At 43.7% G+C, this 15,928-nt stretch overlaps 2 protein-coding genes across 9 annotated transcripts in view; one reads left to right on the forward strand and one right to left on the reverse strand.

Annotated features, from left to right (window-relative positions):
• Positions 1-5,725, forward strand: part of itgb4 (integrin, beta 4) — a 37,114-nt gene extending 31,389 nt beyond the window's left edge. For all 7 annotated transcript variants that reach the window (XM_036142496.1, XM_036142497.1, XM_021317253.2 and 4 more), the window contains 6 exons: positions 2,107-2,256; positions 2,409-2,597; positions 2,695-2,850; positions 2,936-3,100; positions 5,262-5,381; positions 5,463-5,725. In XM_036142496.1, coding sequence (XP_035998389.1) covers positions 2,107-2,256; positions 2,409-2,597; positions 2,695-2,850; positions 2,936-3,100; positions 5,262-5,381; positions 5,463-5,587 — 905 coding nt within the window. In that variant the 3' untranslated portion in view covers positions 5,588-5,725. The remainder of the gene's footprint in view (positions 1-2,106; positions 2,257-2,408; positions 2,598-2,694; positions 2,851-2,935; positions 3,101-5,261; positions 5,382-5,462) is intronic.
• Positions 5,726-6,288: 563 nt separating this feature from the next.
• Positions 6,289-14,475, reverse strand: zgc:194990 (uncharacterized protein LOC568410 homolog). 2 transcript variants are annotated; one of them, XM_012864097.3, is made up of 10 exons: positions 14,293-14,473; positions 12,877-12,973; positions 12,268-12,366; positions 11,332-11,439; positions 11,090-11,248; positions 10,770-10,910; positions 10,599-10,650; positions 10,317-10,343; positions 7,874-7,900; positions 6,289-7,789 (listed from the first exon to the last, which is right to left on the reverse strand). In XM_012864097.3, the coding sequence occupies exons 2-10, from the start codon at positions 12,937-12,939 to the stop codon at positions 7,230-7,232; spliced, it is 1,236 nt and encodes a 411-aa protein (XP_012719551.2). In that variant the 5' UTR covers positions 12,940-12,973; positions 14,293-14,473; the 3' UTR covers positions 6,289-7,229. The 2 variants fall into 2 exon arrangements, with proteins under 2 accessions (XP_012719551.2, XP_012719552.2); XM_012864098.3 differs by having other exon boundaries at positions 7,230-7,789; positions 12,877-12,970; positions 14,293-14,475.
• Between the last annotated feature and the right edge of the window lie 1,453 nt (positions 14,476-15,928).

The raw sequence follows: 15,928 nt of genomic DNA on the forward strand, positions 1-15,928 counted from the left end.
CGCTATTATTCACAGTAATGCAAGTCTGACCAATCAGAGTTGAGATATCAAAGAGGACTGGAGCATCTCCAACAAATCCAACTCAAAACTTTCTTCACATTTAAGCAAACAGTCTTTTTTTACTCAGATCCCCCCCCATTTACAGCCAACTGCTTTGGGTACGAAAACAAGCCGCCTGCTACAGGACATTTTGTGTATACCATGTGTAAATTTCTATAAATCCTTCATGGTTTACTGTAAAAGATGCAGTTAATCAACTCCAATAAACTCCAACACGACGTCACCTCATATATCAGGAGATTATGTTGTTCCTACTATTAACTATACACGATCTCCTATCAGGTGGCCATGTATAGTTAATTAGGTCACATCAATAATCATAATCTGTCATATTTCATAATGGAAGTAACTTTCCCTTTAAACAATCGGTCCTCTCCATCAACAATGTCTTAGTCACGTTTTTCTCCTTTCAAACCTAGAGGCAATGTCTGGAACTACTGCAGCCCGTGTTTACTTCCTGGTTCCTAAACCAATCTCATGAGAGCTCTCAGGGTTCCCAAAGCAAAGTGCAGCATTTGGTATTTTATTTTGGCAAAAGAGCAGCAGCCTGCGAACACGGAAGCCAGTAAGAGAAGCGGACCAGAAATAGAACAGAATACACCATCGTATACCTGTCCTGTGGAAGTAAAAAATTTTGTGAGGTTTCACATCAGCAACGGACCATTGAGGAAGCAGCCGGCTGTGTGCGTGTGCTGTTTTGAACCACTGGGTGACTTTATTTTTTATTATTCCTTTAAGTCTGGTTTTTGATTAGGACACTCCAAAAGCTTTATCTTAGACTTTTTTCAGCCACTGAAAGGTAGACTTGTTGGCATGGTTCAGATCATTGTCCTGCTGCATCCCCTCAGCGTAATTCATGTCACAAACTGGTGGCTGGGCATTCTCCTTCAGGATTTTCTGCTAGAGGAGAGAATTCACGATGCCATCAATTACAGAAAGGCGTCCAGGTCCTGGGGCAGTCATCCCAGACCATTACACTGCCACCACCATGTTTGATCATCTGTGTGACATTAATTTTTTTTTATATATATATAATGCTGTGCTAGTTTTAGTTTTTTTGTCAGACCTACTGAGATGCATACCTCCCCAAAAGTTCCACTATAGTCTTTGTCAGTTCAGAGAATTTTCTCCCAATATTTTAGGCCTTGATTTATTTATTTATTTTGTCAACATTGGATTTGGTCCCGGATCTCTCCTAAGGATTTCATTAGTTGTTCTTGGTTCTTTCATTACATCCTCACGAGGAGTCGATATGCTCTGGTAGGTCGGCAACTCTGAGAGAGGTTCACCCACATTCCTTTGTTTTTCTATTTGTGGTTAATGACTCATTGTGGTTTGCTGTGGCTCTCAAAGCGATAGAAATGGCTTTGAAATCCTTTCAAAAGGGTAAAGTCACATTGATCCACAAATGTTCTGAAATTGTGTTAGATTAGGGCATTACCTGTTAGCTTTTGAGATCTGAGAGCCTACTTCATGTTGTCAGACAGGTTTGCTAGTATCTTGTGTTTTGTGGATTCTTGAGGTCAGGCAGTAATCAGGCCTGGGTGCGGCTGGTGATACAGATGGAAACGATGTGGTCAATCAAAGTTAATTCATTAAGTCATTGGCGGAAGTTACATTTTCACAAAGGGTGTGGTTGATTTGAATAACTTTTTTTCCCCTAAATAAAAGAAAAAAAATATTTGAAAACTGCTTTTTATATTTACTCATGTTGAAATTTGATAGACATACTGAAACATGACAATAAGCAATCTGTAAAGGGACAAATAGTTTTTCAAACCACACAAGCAAATGTGTCCCACTGCTGATCATCCGAGTCCCTCTGGAGCAGTTCTGTTGTTGGAACCAGCAACTCTTCATCTGTGTATAACCTGCATCCTACCTTAATAGTCTCATCCACCCAGTTTGCCATTAGGCAGCCTTTCTTGATAATTATACGAAATAATTTCTTTAGCTATGCTCATTCCCAGCACTCATGAAAGAGACATAGAAAAAAACGTCATATTTCTAAGGTTTTCTCACATGTACCTTTCTGTGTTCAATCAGATGCCCGACTCTCTCCTGGTGTACCGGACACCCCGAGCAGACTGGTGTTTTCCGCTCTGGGACCGACTGCTCTTAAAGTCAGCTGGCAGGAGCCACACTGCGAGAAAGACATCCAGGGATACTGTGTTCTCTACCAGCTGCTCAATGGAGGTACGGACACAGATTCCTGTTTAGGGTCGTTGTCTTAGTAACAGCTTTTGGCTTTAATTTGGAAGAAAAAAACAAACAAAGGTTATATTTTCACCGTCCTCTTTATGGTACATTAAGTAGGCCTCTGGTGTTCATCATTCTGTCTCCTGCAGGTGAGACGAAGCGCATCAATGTCACAAACCCAGCCGAGAACTCTGTGGTCATCTATGACCTGCTGCCCAACCACTCCTACCTGTTCAAGGTGAAAGCTCAGAGTCAGGAGGGCTGGGGTCCAGAACGTGAGGGAGTCATCACCATCGAGTCAGCCGTGGACCCTAAGAGCCCCCTTAGCCCGATGCCAGGTGCTGGATCTGCTGTTTTGCACTCTAACTCACAGACACAGTTGTTGTTTAAATTGTGTCACCAGAACTGTGTTTGGTGTCTCGCCTCTGTCCACAGGCTCACCGTTCACCCTGAGTACTCCCAGTGCTCCAGGCCCTCTGGTGTTCACAGCCCTGAGCCCTGACTCACTGCAGCTCACCTGGGAAAAACCACGGAAGCCCAATGGAGACATCCTGGGCTATGTGGTGACCTGTGAACAGCTACATGGTGGAGGTGAGGCAACCCAAACGTGTACCGTCACTGTGCCAATTTCTAATACCTCAGCGTTTGATCATAATCCGTTTCCTGTGTTTCCCAGGTGGTATGCGCTCCTTCAACGTAAGCGGCGACGACGGCGAGACCAGTCTGACCGTACCAAACCTGACTGAGAATGTTCCGTATAAGTTCAAGGTCCAGGCTCGTACCACGCAGGGCTTTGGTCCTGAGAGGGAGGGCATCATCACCATTGAGTCTCAGGATGGAGGTAGGCCATTTCCAAGGACAGAAAACACAGTGAATGGTGAAAGTATTCAAAGCCCTTGAGCTTTTCCATATTTAGGTATGGTTCAACTGCAAACCTCAAAAGACATGATTGTCAGGCTAAGGCGACAGGCCCAGAAAGATCAGCATAAATCAAAAGAGCAACCAAATAGGTTAGCTCTGGAGGAGCTGCAGAGAACTACAGCTCAGACAGGAGAATCTGTTGACAGGTTGACGGCTATTCATTGTGCACTCCACCATTCTAGCCTTTATAGAAAAGTGGCAAGAAGAAATCCAATGCTGAAAGTTGGCCATTGGACGTCTCCTTTAAAGTGGAGCACAGGCCTTATAGGGGACACAGCAGACATGTGGAATAAGGCGCTCTGGTCAGAGGAGACCAAAATGAAGGTTAATTTATTATGACAGCCACAATGTAACTAACGAGAATACTTCTGGATTTTGACCCAGTTGTTGTTTTTCTATGCATCTGTTAGAGTTTGAAGCGTATACTTAAGAATACATTTTGTGGGTGATTTATTATGAAAAGTTAGCTTTTTGCACATTTGGGTCTCTACTGTTTCTAAAAACAGACAAAAGCTCAAAACAAACAAACAAAAAAACCTATCAGAAAACAAACATCGGGTGTTTTTTTGGCAATAAGTAAATATTTTGTCGGTGTCTTGAAAACAAGCTGTTTAAAAAAACTCCCGATTATTACGTCACAATCGGCGGGCACTGCCCCTCACCTAGCAACTCAAGCAAAGTAAAACTAACATTTTTTTTAAAAATCACATTACTTTTATATCACATTTTACATTGAAGTTATAATTATTATGGGAATAAATACACAACATAGCATATACAAGCCGGAAAATGTGTATAAAATTCCAGTACAGCTGAAAAGACACAAACTAACGGTTACCATGATGCTAATTTGCATTGAAAATACCATAGGGACGCTATTAGCATCTTATTTTATTCTCATATTCTTCCAGCCTAAAACAACCAAAATGCGTCCTAGATGTCTCATAAGATGCGTTAACACTGGCGCTACAATGTCGTCACTTTTGCTTGCTGTCGCTCACCTGACGTCATCGCCGGCCGTTCGCACAGCAGGCGAGAGCAATTGCACAGCGGATGACGAGGCAGGAATAACGTAGTACAATGCCGCCATCTAGTGACCCTTTCACTTACCTGCCACTCCAGCATCCTCGCCCACTCTTCTGCAGACTTGGCCCTTTCTGGACTTTTCTTGGCAGTAATAAATCGGTTGAGTCATACGACTCAGGCCGACCGCAGACCGCCACTATCAGTTTATCTTCCATGTTGAATGAAAACTGCTTCGTCTCTGCTGCAGTCCATCCCACCCCAAAAGTTCAGCTTTTTCAACTCCAACAACTGTCGCTTCACATCCATCGCAGGTCTCACGTCGCCCTGGCTTCGCTTTAATTGCCAAAAATCGCACGTTTTGTGTCGCTGGAATTGCCTCTGTGGCTTCGCGTGGCGTTACGTCGCTCATGTAAATCTGTCGCTCAGCCGGCGACGTTCGCGCTCAATTTGAACGCACCTTTACACAAGCTAACACTATAACGACATAACACTCACAGGCAAATGTTTCTAGGCAGTTTAGCAGATATAACAGGAAAGGTTAACACTGCAGAAACATGGTTTTGAATGTAGCTCTGGAACTCTTGCTAAAGGAGCCCTACAGGAAAAGGCTACTCACCATTCAGAAACGGCTTCTTTGCTGGTTGTGCACGAAGCTTCACTTCTTCAGCTTCTGGGTCTGAATCAGGGTCAAAGAAGTATTGTTGTACCATTGTGCAGCTGTTTTCAGCCATTTTCCTGTGTATAAAGCGTGAGTGTTGGAGTTGGGGGCGTGGTCAGCAACGGATTATTTTCATAAAAGTGACAGTCCTAGAAATAGCTCGTTCTGAAAGGAGCTCAGTTCAGGTGAAACTGTGGAGGTGAAATCTCATTAGCAGATAATGATTTTCTGCAAAACAATATGTAATGATCCTGTTTTTGTAGCTCATAGACCTATCCTAAATGTTTGAAAGGAAGCAAAATTGGCCACTTTTAACACGAGAACTGGAAATCAAATTATGCCTCTGCTATCCACACCCTAAATGACATTTCTTTTTGGCCGCCGCCGTGCCCTGCAGGTGCCTTATCTCAATACAACAGTCAGTCAGTAACAAGGAGGGAGGTTTTCCAAATGCCAACCGAAGTCACCACAAGAACAAACGTCTCCCACACCATGCTCAACGATCCCTATTTCTCAGGTAAGAAGACAATGGACCCAGTCCTCCTTATCAGCAGCGGTGTTGGTCACACTTTAACCTGCGGCGCTCTCTGCTCAACAGACGGGATGATGATGACTCAGGTCACAGAGACGGGCGGCATGGTGAGCCGTCAGGTCACCAGGGAAGTGGTTCAGAGGGGCGTCGTTGGATCTACTGTCACAAAGAGAATGTTTTACGAGTCTTAGGAAGTTGTTTAAACTATGCCCGCGATAGCATCCGGCGTCCCAACAAATCAGAACGCCAAAGAGAGTTTGTAAATGTACGTGCATGTGTGTATAGGGTGAAAAGGATGTGCAAAAAAAAAAAAAAAAAAAAAGTCCTTAGAAAATTGAAGAGGCCGCCTTTGTCTGTTACAAACTGTGGCCACTTTCCCTCTTTAAGTGAGCCGAAGTTATCCCTTTCGTTCCTGCCACGTTTCTCCCTAAAGTTGTAGCTTTTATCTGAGAGCAGTTCTTCTGTCGGCTCACATCTGTTAGCAGAGCAGCTTTGTAAAGGAAGTCATCACAGGCCAATAAGCTGACTACTCAGTAATCCAAAATGACCTCCCTATTCTCCTGTCACCCAAGATCTTATTACAAGCATGTTTCGAACAGCTTCATCTTTACTGACACTGTGGAACTTTAAAGGGCTTTTGTTTCTAACTTTTTTTATATTAAAGTGTGTAAAAGAAAATTTCCCAACATATACATTTTTTATACATATATATATTTGCATGTGGTTGATGCTCATTTACATCTGCACTAGGGCACGAGTGTTTAACACAAGGGAATCAGAAATCAACGAGATGAAACATGTTTACGGATTTAAAATGTATGGTTTTCATTACAGCTGTCGTTTTTATGCATTTCCTTTCTTTATGTGGCTAATTTTGGCATTTTTTTTTTGGTTCAGTAGATTGACATTTGATCAATGGAAGACATATCAGAGAAAGGACGTTTTGAAGACAGAGATTGTATTTGCTTCGGCTGCAGGTTCTACTGTACTTTGGGTTCACACGTTAAAGACTTTTGACACATTTTCAGATCACCTTCTCAGTAAACATACAGGATATTGATGAGCAACGCATCAAAAAGACATTCAACATTACGTATCATTTACATATAAGCAGGTACATATTTCTTTTTTTTTTTTTTGCATTTTTTTTGTACATCAGTTATATTGCACTTAATAAAGATTTATAAGAAAACAATGACTGCTGATTGTTGACTGCTGCAATAACTACGTGTGAGATCACAAACAAAAATGGGACATTTTTATAATTTATTCGTGTTTACCGTCTTCACGCTTTGCACAAAAACAACAGCACGGATGCATGAAGCTCATGCCTGGAAATGTTTGCAGGAGGCTTTAGAAGAACCGCCACGCAGAGATTAAGAGCTCACATGCGTCAGTCCAGACCGATTATCTGCTGGGGAGGGCTCTCTCTCTCTCTCACTCAATCACACACACACTTTATACTCCGACTTTTAAAACTTCTACAACAAGTCATGGAAAATGTAAGATAAAAATGTATAGTATGAAAATCTAATGTCTTCATGTGCCACGTGTTTCAGAAAATGCCCAGAGTGAAAACAACCACCTAAAAATGGCTATTCGGACCTGACACTTCAAACGTTAAGCTGCAAAATACAAACGGTCCCGTGAACTATGGTCACCATGAAGGCAGGGGAACACAAAGTGTAATGCGGATGAATGGCAGTTCTCGATCCTGACCTCGCAAGGCACCTCTCAGCAGGAGTCACACCTTCGGTCCAGACTGCACACCAAGCACAGACTCAGTGGACCGAGGAGAATCAGGTTTGAGGAGGTCGGCTTGTGCCGAGCAGTTCAGGTCCACAGGCACGGCCCGGGACAGAGACACGGCTGCCGGACGCCGGCCGGCCGGATCGCCAGGTCTTTGACCACCTCCACGGTCCCGAACAGAGGGTACAGTTCCTCGGTGAAGTTTTCGTTGTAGGTGTACAGGTGCGAACGCTTCTCGACGTCGTAGAAGGACAGCTGGCCCATCTCGTAGTCCAGATACACCCCGACTTTTCTCAGCATCAGACGTTGAGGTAAGAGGGTGGCGGGAACGGTCAGGGCTTTCAGATCCGCGCCTCTCTCCAGCCGGATGGTAAAGTATCCCGTGTCTGTGTTCAGGGAGCGAAAGCCCTGCCTCACGGCGGACGCTTTGGCCACGCCCAGACGCCAATCCCTCTCGCCCACCTCCACCTCCCAGTAGTGGCGTCCGGAGGCGTAGGCCTCCTTGCCCACAGCACACCACCAGCCGTCGAAGCGGCCCGGACAGGGCGGGACGCTGCGGCGCTCCAGGCCGCACCTCATGCGCTTCTCGTCGGCGGAGATGAGCAGGTTAGGGTTGGCAGACTCCGAGTCCAGGGTGATATCCTCTGGAGACGAGAAGCCGACAACAGAACAATGAGCTTTCACGTCTAAACTGGGCTTAGGATGAGCAACGCTTAGGTGCGTCATACCTGATGCTTCGCAAATCCAATTCCAGACTGTAAAGAAGAAAAAAAAAAAATCATACTTTAAACATTGAGCAATGCCCATTTTGTCACAGATTAAACAACAACCTGACGGTAAATACAACCCGCTAACACTTCTACCAGCCATAATGTCATGTCTGTACGCTTAACCTGCTCAGGTCTGCAAATGTTTTAGAGTTTTATGGACTTCCTGGCTTCACAGTGCCATTTGGGTTTGTTCCATCTCACTTCAACGCCACATGGATTTTTCCCCCCCCAGCCTTTCGACTCATCATAATATCCCTTTGAGATTGGGCCAGAAATTTTAAGATTATTACCCTGCAGGTAAGCCAGTTCTGATCCGAACTCTTAAAAAACAGCCAAAACTGTTGCATAGTATGCTTTGGGCATGGACTTGCAGGACTAGCGATACCTTTTCTAAATAACCAAACAGCACTGTACCTAAAATAAGTGATACCTTGGCTGAATTAACAAAAGAAAACCATCAGTAATACTATCTGCTAATTCAAGGACGGTGTCTTACTCTGATAAAAGAAAAGCTAAATAAATAAGCAGTACCTTGTCTAAATAAAACAGTAGTAGCATGTCCCATTATTAAAACCCGATGTTTCTAATTTTAAAGAAATTCTGGATGTAAACCTTGTTGATCCCAGTCAGTCCAGTTAGGTGGACCTTTCCTAAGCAACCAATAACTTTCCCTAATAAAACAAAACAATAACTTGACTAAATAAATGAGCAACAACTTGTCCATACCAACAAGCAGCACTTGACCTAAATAAATAAGGCATGCCTTGCGTAGTGACAAATAGCATATCCCCAAAAAAGTAACAACTTACAAAGCTATATAAACTACACCATATGTAAATTAATAACTTGCCTAAATAAAACACATTGTCTAAATAAAGTCATGAAAACCACCATTGCTCTACTTTAACTCTTGTTCTGATGCTTTTGCCTCAGCCAGATACGGCTGGCTTTACCGCTGCAGAAGATGCCCCTAGCCTGTGTAGGGATTTACTCCACTAAGCAGTGTTTTTTCATTTAAAAAGGTGAGAATCACAGAACACAGAATGATACGTAATCTCAGTACCTATAACTCCTCAGCCATAACTTTAACGCTGCTGCCTGCGACCCATTTGTCGTAACACTCCTCTTTTTCTACCTGGTTAATTTTCCTCTGAGCCACAAATGAACCATGAAGTGATGCATTGTTATCGTTCATAACACAACATGCTGCTGAGTAATCCCACACAACGATGGAGTGGTACACCAAAGGTAACCTTCCCTAATTAGGATGCTCTTTCTGAGCCAGACATGTTCTGACTAGTTTTAGAGCAGAAGGTGATTTTATTCTTTGGACAAAAACACATACTTGCAATCTGTGGTTTATATCAATTTTAGGATGTTATATTTTAATATGTTTAAATGAGAATGGAGGTATGACAATAACACTTGATCTTTAAAGCAATGCATTATCTCCGCCTTGATCAATTTCCATATTCAGAATCAATGTGTCAAATTTGTAAAGATCTGGGCTCATGAAATCCTTTTTAAACCTTCAGGTCAGAGAACCTTCTGCTACCATAATTTGATTTATTACATTAACCATCCACAAAAGGCAGATGGCCATCTTAAAATTACCACAAGAAAAAAAAAATTAATTGTGAATTTAGTTTTTTACCTATTCCACAAAATACATGTGTGCAATTTTTAAATTAATTTGGTCTGATTTCCGGTAGGAAAGGGATGTGTAAATAATTGCAGATCTGGGGATTTGCACATAGGTATAATTAAAAGCCGGTCATCCCATTTGTATCCCTATTTTGGGCTTATTAAATAAAATAAATAAATAAAATTAATAAATAAATAAATAAATAAAATATATATATATATACACACACACAAGATTTGAGTCAGTCTATGGGGACCTTTGCTTTATTGTAGCCAATTTTAATAAATTACATAAAAGCAGACTTCAGTGGAGCAAAGTCTGCATTTGAGTAAAAGTCATTGACTATATGTGGTTCTGTTTGCTATTTAATTCAAGGGAAAGTAATGTGTGGTTATTAGAAGACAAATACTTGGTGTTATATTTTTAATTGTAGGAAGCTTTTAACCCATCTTTAACTATTTTATTGAAAATGAAATCCCTCCAGCTGCATCAAGCCGGCCAAATCATTCTTAAATTGGAGTTGAGGGCCAAATCAGAACAACACTTCCTGACCACCCTATATGTGAAAATAGGTCAAGCAGCATGTCAGGCAGGGCGGTCAAGGAATCGTCTCAGACACATTTGCTGCTCCCTTGCCGTTTCTATACCAGTGTTTTATAGCGCTGTTTACATTGAGTGGACTTGAGACGGTCGTCTAAGATGTGGTACGTTGTTGAATAGCAACTTGCTTCCACAAGCCCCAACATGTGAACTTACCGCCGTGGGGGATGTAGCGGACTGCATCTGAAAGACAAATATTAAAAGAACGATTTAAAAGAAATTTGGATTTTCATCCAGAACACAAATTCTTCACCGTGGTCCTTTGACTTAACGGACCCCCATTTTTAATTGTGCTCCGGCGTGAAACGATGTTACTACGAACATGTACCGTTAAATCAACCTCATTTCATAAACCACTTCCCAGCAGCTTTAATCTCATCTTCAAGACTACAGGTCGAATTTGACCACCAAGTTAAGCTTCATCTCCTCTCCACTCACCGATCTTCTGGCTTCTCTGCTTTTTCACCAGCCACTGCTTGGTCACGTCCTCCTGCACACAGAAACATAAAGCTAAAGCCGGCCAAGGTGAACTGGACGGTCCCATAAAAAGGGATTAGCGCGGGCCGGCATCGTGCGGCACTCATACGGCGTTTCATCGCCCGTTCGGACCTTTACTGGGCTGTCGGCATTCAGCACGGCCAGCATGACCAGCTCCACGGCCGGCAGCAGGTTGGGCAGGCTGCCTCTCTTCCACTGGAACTCCAGGTCGTCCAGCATCATGAGCACAGGCTCGCCGGGCCAGACGGCGGGCTAGACACAACAAAGCAGAGACGGGCGACACCGTTAGGCCCTCCCAGATATGACGGGGTGATTATCAAGGGCAAGGTTTATGGTAATCATCCTGAGCGGACACAAGCAAGGGAACTGGGTCAGACTTTAATCACACGCCAGCCAACCCCGGACCGACACCCTGGGTGTGGAGCGCTCACCTGAGCCCTGCTCTTAATCTCCCGCGTCCAGTCCAGGATGACCCTCTTGTACGGCCCCATGTCGTACTCGCCCTCCGACTCCAGCATGCACAGGAGGTGGCCCTTCCAGTCCCTCTTCTCCCGCCTCTCGTACTGGTACTCAGACGGCATGATCTTGTGCTGCAGGACAGATGGAGACCTTTGAGACCCTTTTTCCCGTTGGCCCGGGGCCTGGGAGGAAGCCTGACGCCCCCCCCTGGTACCTGCACCCTCTTTTCCAGTATGGCGGCCCAGTCCACGATGAAGTCTCTGCAGACGCCGGCGGGCCAGATGTCCTCACCGGTCCAGATGTGGCTGAGGACGCTGGATCTCTGAAAAACGATCGCATGGGATTGAGCCTCTATGCCGCCATGTGAAACGCCACAGTTCCAAAGGTGCTAGTTGTTTCTATCGCGTTGTTCCCGCAGTTTAAAGCAGTCTGGTGGGGGATACCGAGGACAGGGATGGAGTTTTCACTAGCTGTCTGAACCATTGAGTGAAGCAATGCTGCCCCTCCCCCACATGTTGCTGTGCACTTGCCTGAATTTACTTGTCCCTCAGTTACAAAAGTTTGCTGCGAGGTGGAAACCTTCCATAACTCTGAATTCTCTCTGCCTGTATGGAGCACAAAGTCACGTAGTGCTACCTCCTCAACTGCCTGTCAGCTGGCTGAAAGAGCGCCAATATGCCCATTCCTTGGCTTACAATTTTTTTTATTTTTTATTTTTCTTTTTTCTTTTTTTCTTTATTGTTTGGGAATATTTCTGGTCACAAAGAAAAAAGGGACATTGATGGTGAGGAAACTAGGGCTTCGTATGTTAAGCAGCCTACTGCATGCTGGCTGCCAGAGAAGATAGCCTGACTAATTAAGCCTTTAACAACAGCTTCATTTTTTTTTTTTAAGTAAACTATGAAAAGAAGCACTGCTAAATAGCTCATATGCCGCACAACAAGCACTTGAAGACTGCAACTCAATGTAGTCGGTATGTAAAATTAAATGCTAATAACATTAACAATTAGCACGTTTTCTGCTCCTGGCCTATGTTTTGAGTGGATATGCGCGACACCTTGAAACTCTTATTTGATTAATTAAAGTCATCACACGGTGAGAATCCTATGCCGACCCAAACCTAAAAAAGGGAGCGAGAAGCAAAGCTCACCTGACAGATTCTGTTCAATTCCCGACCCAGCTCCATGATAAATAACTGACTCTCCACCAGGGGCTCCTTCTTGTCCTGCTTCACTCGCTTACGAGACTCCTTGACAAGGAACAGAAGATTAAAGCCAGATTTGTGTGAGCAACTGTATTGCTTATTTAAAAAAAAAAAGAAATAATAATTAGCATTTATTATGCGATATATAATGACAAACCCTGATTAATAGTGCTTGAGAATAAATCCCAAAAACTGACAGTATAGCTGAGATTGTTACTTTTGCTGGACCATTCCTTCCAGAAAAAGATCAAATATAAAATAACATGCGTTGATCTAAATGCACTTCCTAATAGCAGAACTGCACCACTTAATGCATCTGTACCGAAGCAGCCATGTCTGATAGTGGGTAAGTTTGATTTCTCCAGTAATGTGGCTGAATGCGTGGCAGGAGTAATGGCGAAAAGGCCGACACACTTCCACACACCATGCCATCCCTTTCTACCGTCATCACAGTGAAACATTACGATGACATTTTAAGCCCGGTTCGCCCATCCCTAATGTACACAGAACGCCGAAGGCCACATCAACAACACAGCTGACAGCCGTGTGCCATACCTTGAGTCTAATCTTGAGCTTCTTGGCCGGCTCGATAAGGAACTGCAGGCATCCTTTCATCATGGTGGCGGCCGGAGAGTGAGGCCAATGCCCTCTGCTGCGATAATAAAACAGCTTTAGTACGCTGGCACTTGTTCTGTCAAGAGGGGTGCCCCCCACCCCCCCCTCCTCCCTCCCTTCCTCCTCCAACTGCAGCTCACCAAAGTGATGAGAGAGCACAAATCAGATTTATTTGCGATGGCAAAAAAAAAAAAAAAGAGGCGAGCGCAGAAACCGAGGAGCACTGCAGAACTTTCAGCCCGGCTGTCCACTCCAGGCCCACAGAGGGCTCATTATCAGGCACCCGGAGCTGTCATCACCCAGCAGAGGTGAGGCGAAGGACCGCCCACCTCGTTCGCACAACACTGACCAAAAATAACGCACAGTCACAGAGTTTTTTTTCCTGACGCGCGTGGGGTCGATGGGTCTTGAGCCAGTGCTGGAAACTGCAACTTTATTTCCCTGGAGCTGTGAGGCGGGCAGCGGTGGAGAGCTCTCTCCGTTTTGGAGGGTCCGGGGGTGTAGGTGGGTGTTGTTGGACCAGCTCGCTGTTGTTGATTCAGCAGTCAGTCCGCCCCTGCGTGCCAGTTTGGTGCGCTAAGGGGATTTGCAGCTCTTTCTATGATGTGGGGAAGGCAGCGGAGCCAAAAAAGATGCTGGTGTGGACAATTTACTTCTTCCTAGGGGACTAGGAAAACATGCATCTGGAAATGTGCATCCTAGAAAACATTACCAGACTGAAGAGAAAAATACTAATTATATATATATATATATATATATATATATATATATATATATATATATATATATATATATACACACACACACTTTTTATCTGCTATAAAAGACTAACTCCTGAGTATGCAATCAGAAATCAGTAGTATTACTATAACAGGATGCTTGGCTGCTTACACATAAACACGTTCCTAAATAATCCAGATAGCAGCTGCCTGATGAGCTGAGGACCTGCCATTAAGTCGCTGCCTGATGAAAAAAAAAAACAGCGTGTTTATTGGTAGCTGAGCGTGTAGGTGACAGAGAAGCTGGAAGATTAGAGAAAATCCCGGATTATCACCGGTGCCACTGCAGTACAAACACATGTAGTGACTTTCTATATTGGGAATAGGAGGGAACCTCCGCCTACAGGTCCCTGTCTAAATAGACGGTAAAAACGCAGCATCAATAAAAGGAGGGGAGGTTTATATAATAATGAAATAAATAAACCCTCCTTTAATGAAAACGGCAGCCCACACGGACAGCGTCAGAAGGGGGAGAAAAAGAAGTTATTTGCGAAATTCTGCCATTTTTCCCTGGACAACACCCGTTTCCTGGCGTTTGATTTTTAAAAAAAACGATAACAAAATAATCGTTTCTTACCGCTCGACCTGGAGGAATAATTGTCTTCGGGGAATCCTGCGCGGACGCGTCTGCTCAACAGTTTTGACCAGAAGCGATTCAATCAGAGCTCGGCCATCCTTCACAGGAGGAGCCGCTCATCTCATCCTCTTCAGCTGCGGTGGAAGGAGACAGAGAGCGCCCCCTCATCTGACGCCGCCTCCGGGGAGCGGCGGTTCCACCGAGCCGCCGCCAGAGGGCGCTAAAGCCAGAAGCGCCGCTCAAAGCCCTGCTCTCACTACATGGACCGCTGTACGCTGTATTATTGGGTATTTATTCTATTCCTTGGAATGTGATTCGGACGTGTCTTTTGTATGGTTTTGTTTTATGAAATCAACAAATAAATACAACCTTTAGTTCTTCCCAGAGATGTTCAACCCAAAGCTCTGTCTGGATCCTTCAGGGACATTGTCAGACTGCTCCTGGTGCCAATCCTTTTATTTCCTTAAACATGTGCTTCAAATCTTTGTGGGTTTTTTTTCTGTTTGTTTGTTCTTGAAGAAGGAGAATCCAGCATTCCAGTGCAGCTTTCCTTTCTATTTCTGGTTGCTTTCTTCTTATAGAATCCAGAATCATTATTGTCATTATGTAATCATGATGAAATGTTGGTGAGACACCGGCTAACGATTCTCACAGATTCCCACATAACGCGCAGAGAAATCAAGGTATAATGTTCAGGTTGCAATGCACTGACAACACTTCCTGAGAAGCTAAAAGTATGCAAATAATCCTTAGCATCTGATGAGATTTAAAGTAAAAAAAAAAGACAGATCGCAGTAACTTTAGAGATGATGTGAATCACCGTGCAACTGCATGGATGCATCAGACAAAACTCTCCCTGAGAGGCTGAGCAAATGGTGATTAGCAAACATATGAACCTTCAAGTTATATGCAAAGTTCATTGCACAGTTCTTGTTGCAGTGAATAAATAAATGCCCTGAGCTTGATGCTAAGTCAAGCAGGGTAGTGGCAGCATCATGCCCAGGAAATTCTCTCCCTCCCCGTTACATATTTTAATGACAGGCATGTCAACAACAATATAGCTAAAACTTATTGGGGGTTTTTTTCTGACTGGATCGCTGAGCAGCATTTATTGGACTGGAAAAGGTGAGTGTGTTTGTCTGCAATTAGAACTGGTTCGCCTCTTACTTGGCAGAAAAAGACTACTGTGTACCATTTGGCAATCAGGTATCTGGGCAAACTAAGAGCGTATGATGGTTTTCTCAAGGCTTTATTCTTGGTCTACTTTTATTCAGTACTTTCATGCCCCCTGTCATGGATGGGTGCAACATCTCTTACCATAATTTGAAGCTTAAAGCGTGTTTTACATCATTTCTCTGAACTTTTCATTGCGTCTACTGTTAGGTTTCACGTTCCGATTTGAAAATGGTATTTTAAATTATACTTTCCAGTAAATCTTATTGTATTCACTGTTAAATTTCATTTTCCCATTTTATTTTCCAAGACCCCCCCTGGGGACAGGTGTTGCAAATCAGCCATAGTTATACACACTCTGATGCAGGCATCAGATTGTTTCAAGTGGTGAGGTGTGCTTATTGTATCTGTCCCTATCAAATAAACATTAAATAAATAATAAAAAAAATGAACGATGCTGATG

This window comes from Fundulus heteroclitus, chromosome 10, assembly GCF_011125445.2.
Source record: "Fundulus heteroclitus isolate FHET01 chromosome 10, MU-UCD_Fhet_4.1, whole genome shotgun sequence".
Lineage (NCBI taxonomy): Eukaryota > Metazoa > Chordata > Actinopteri > Cyprinodontiformes > Fundulidae > Fundulus > Fundulus heteroclitus.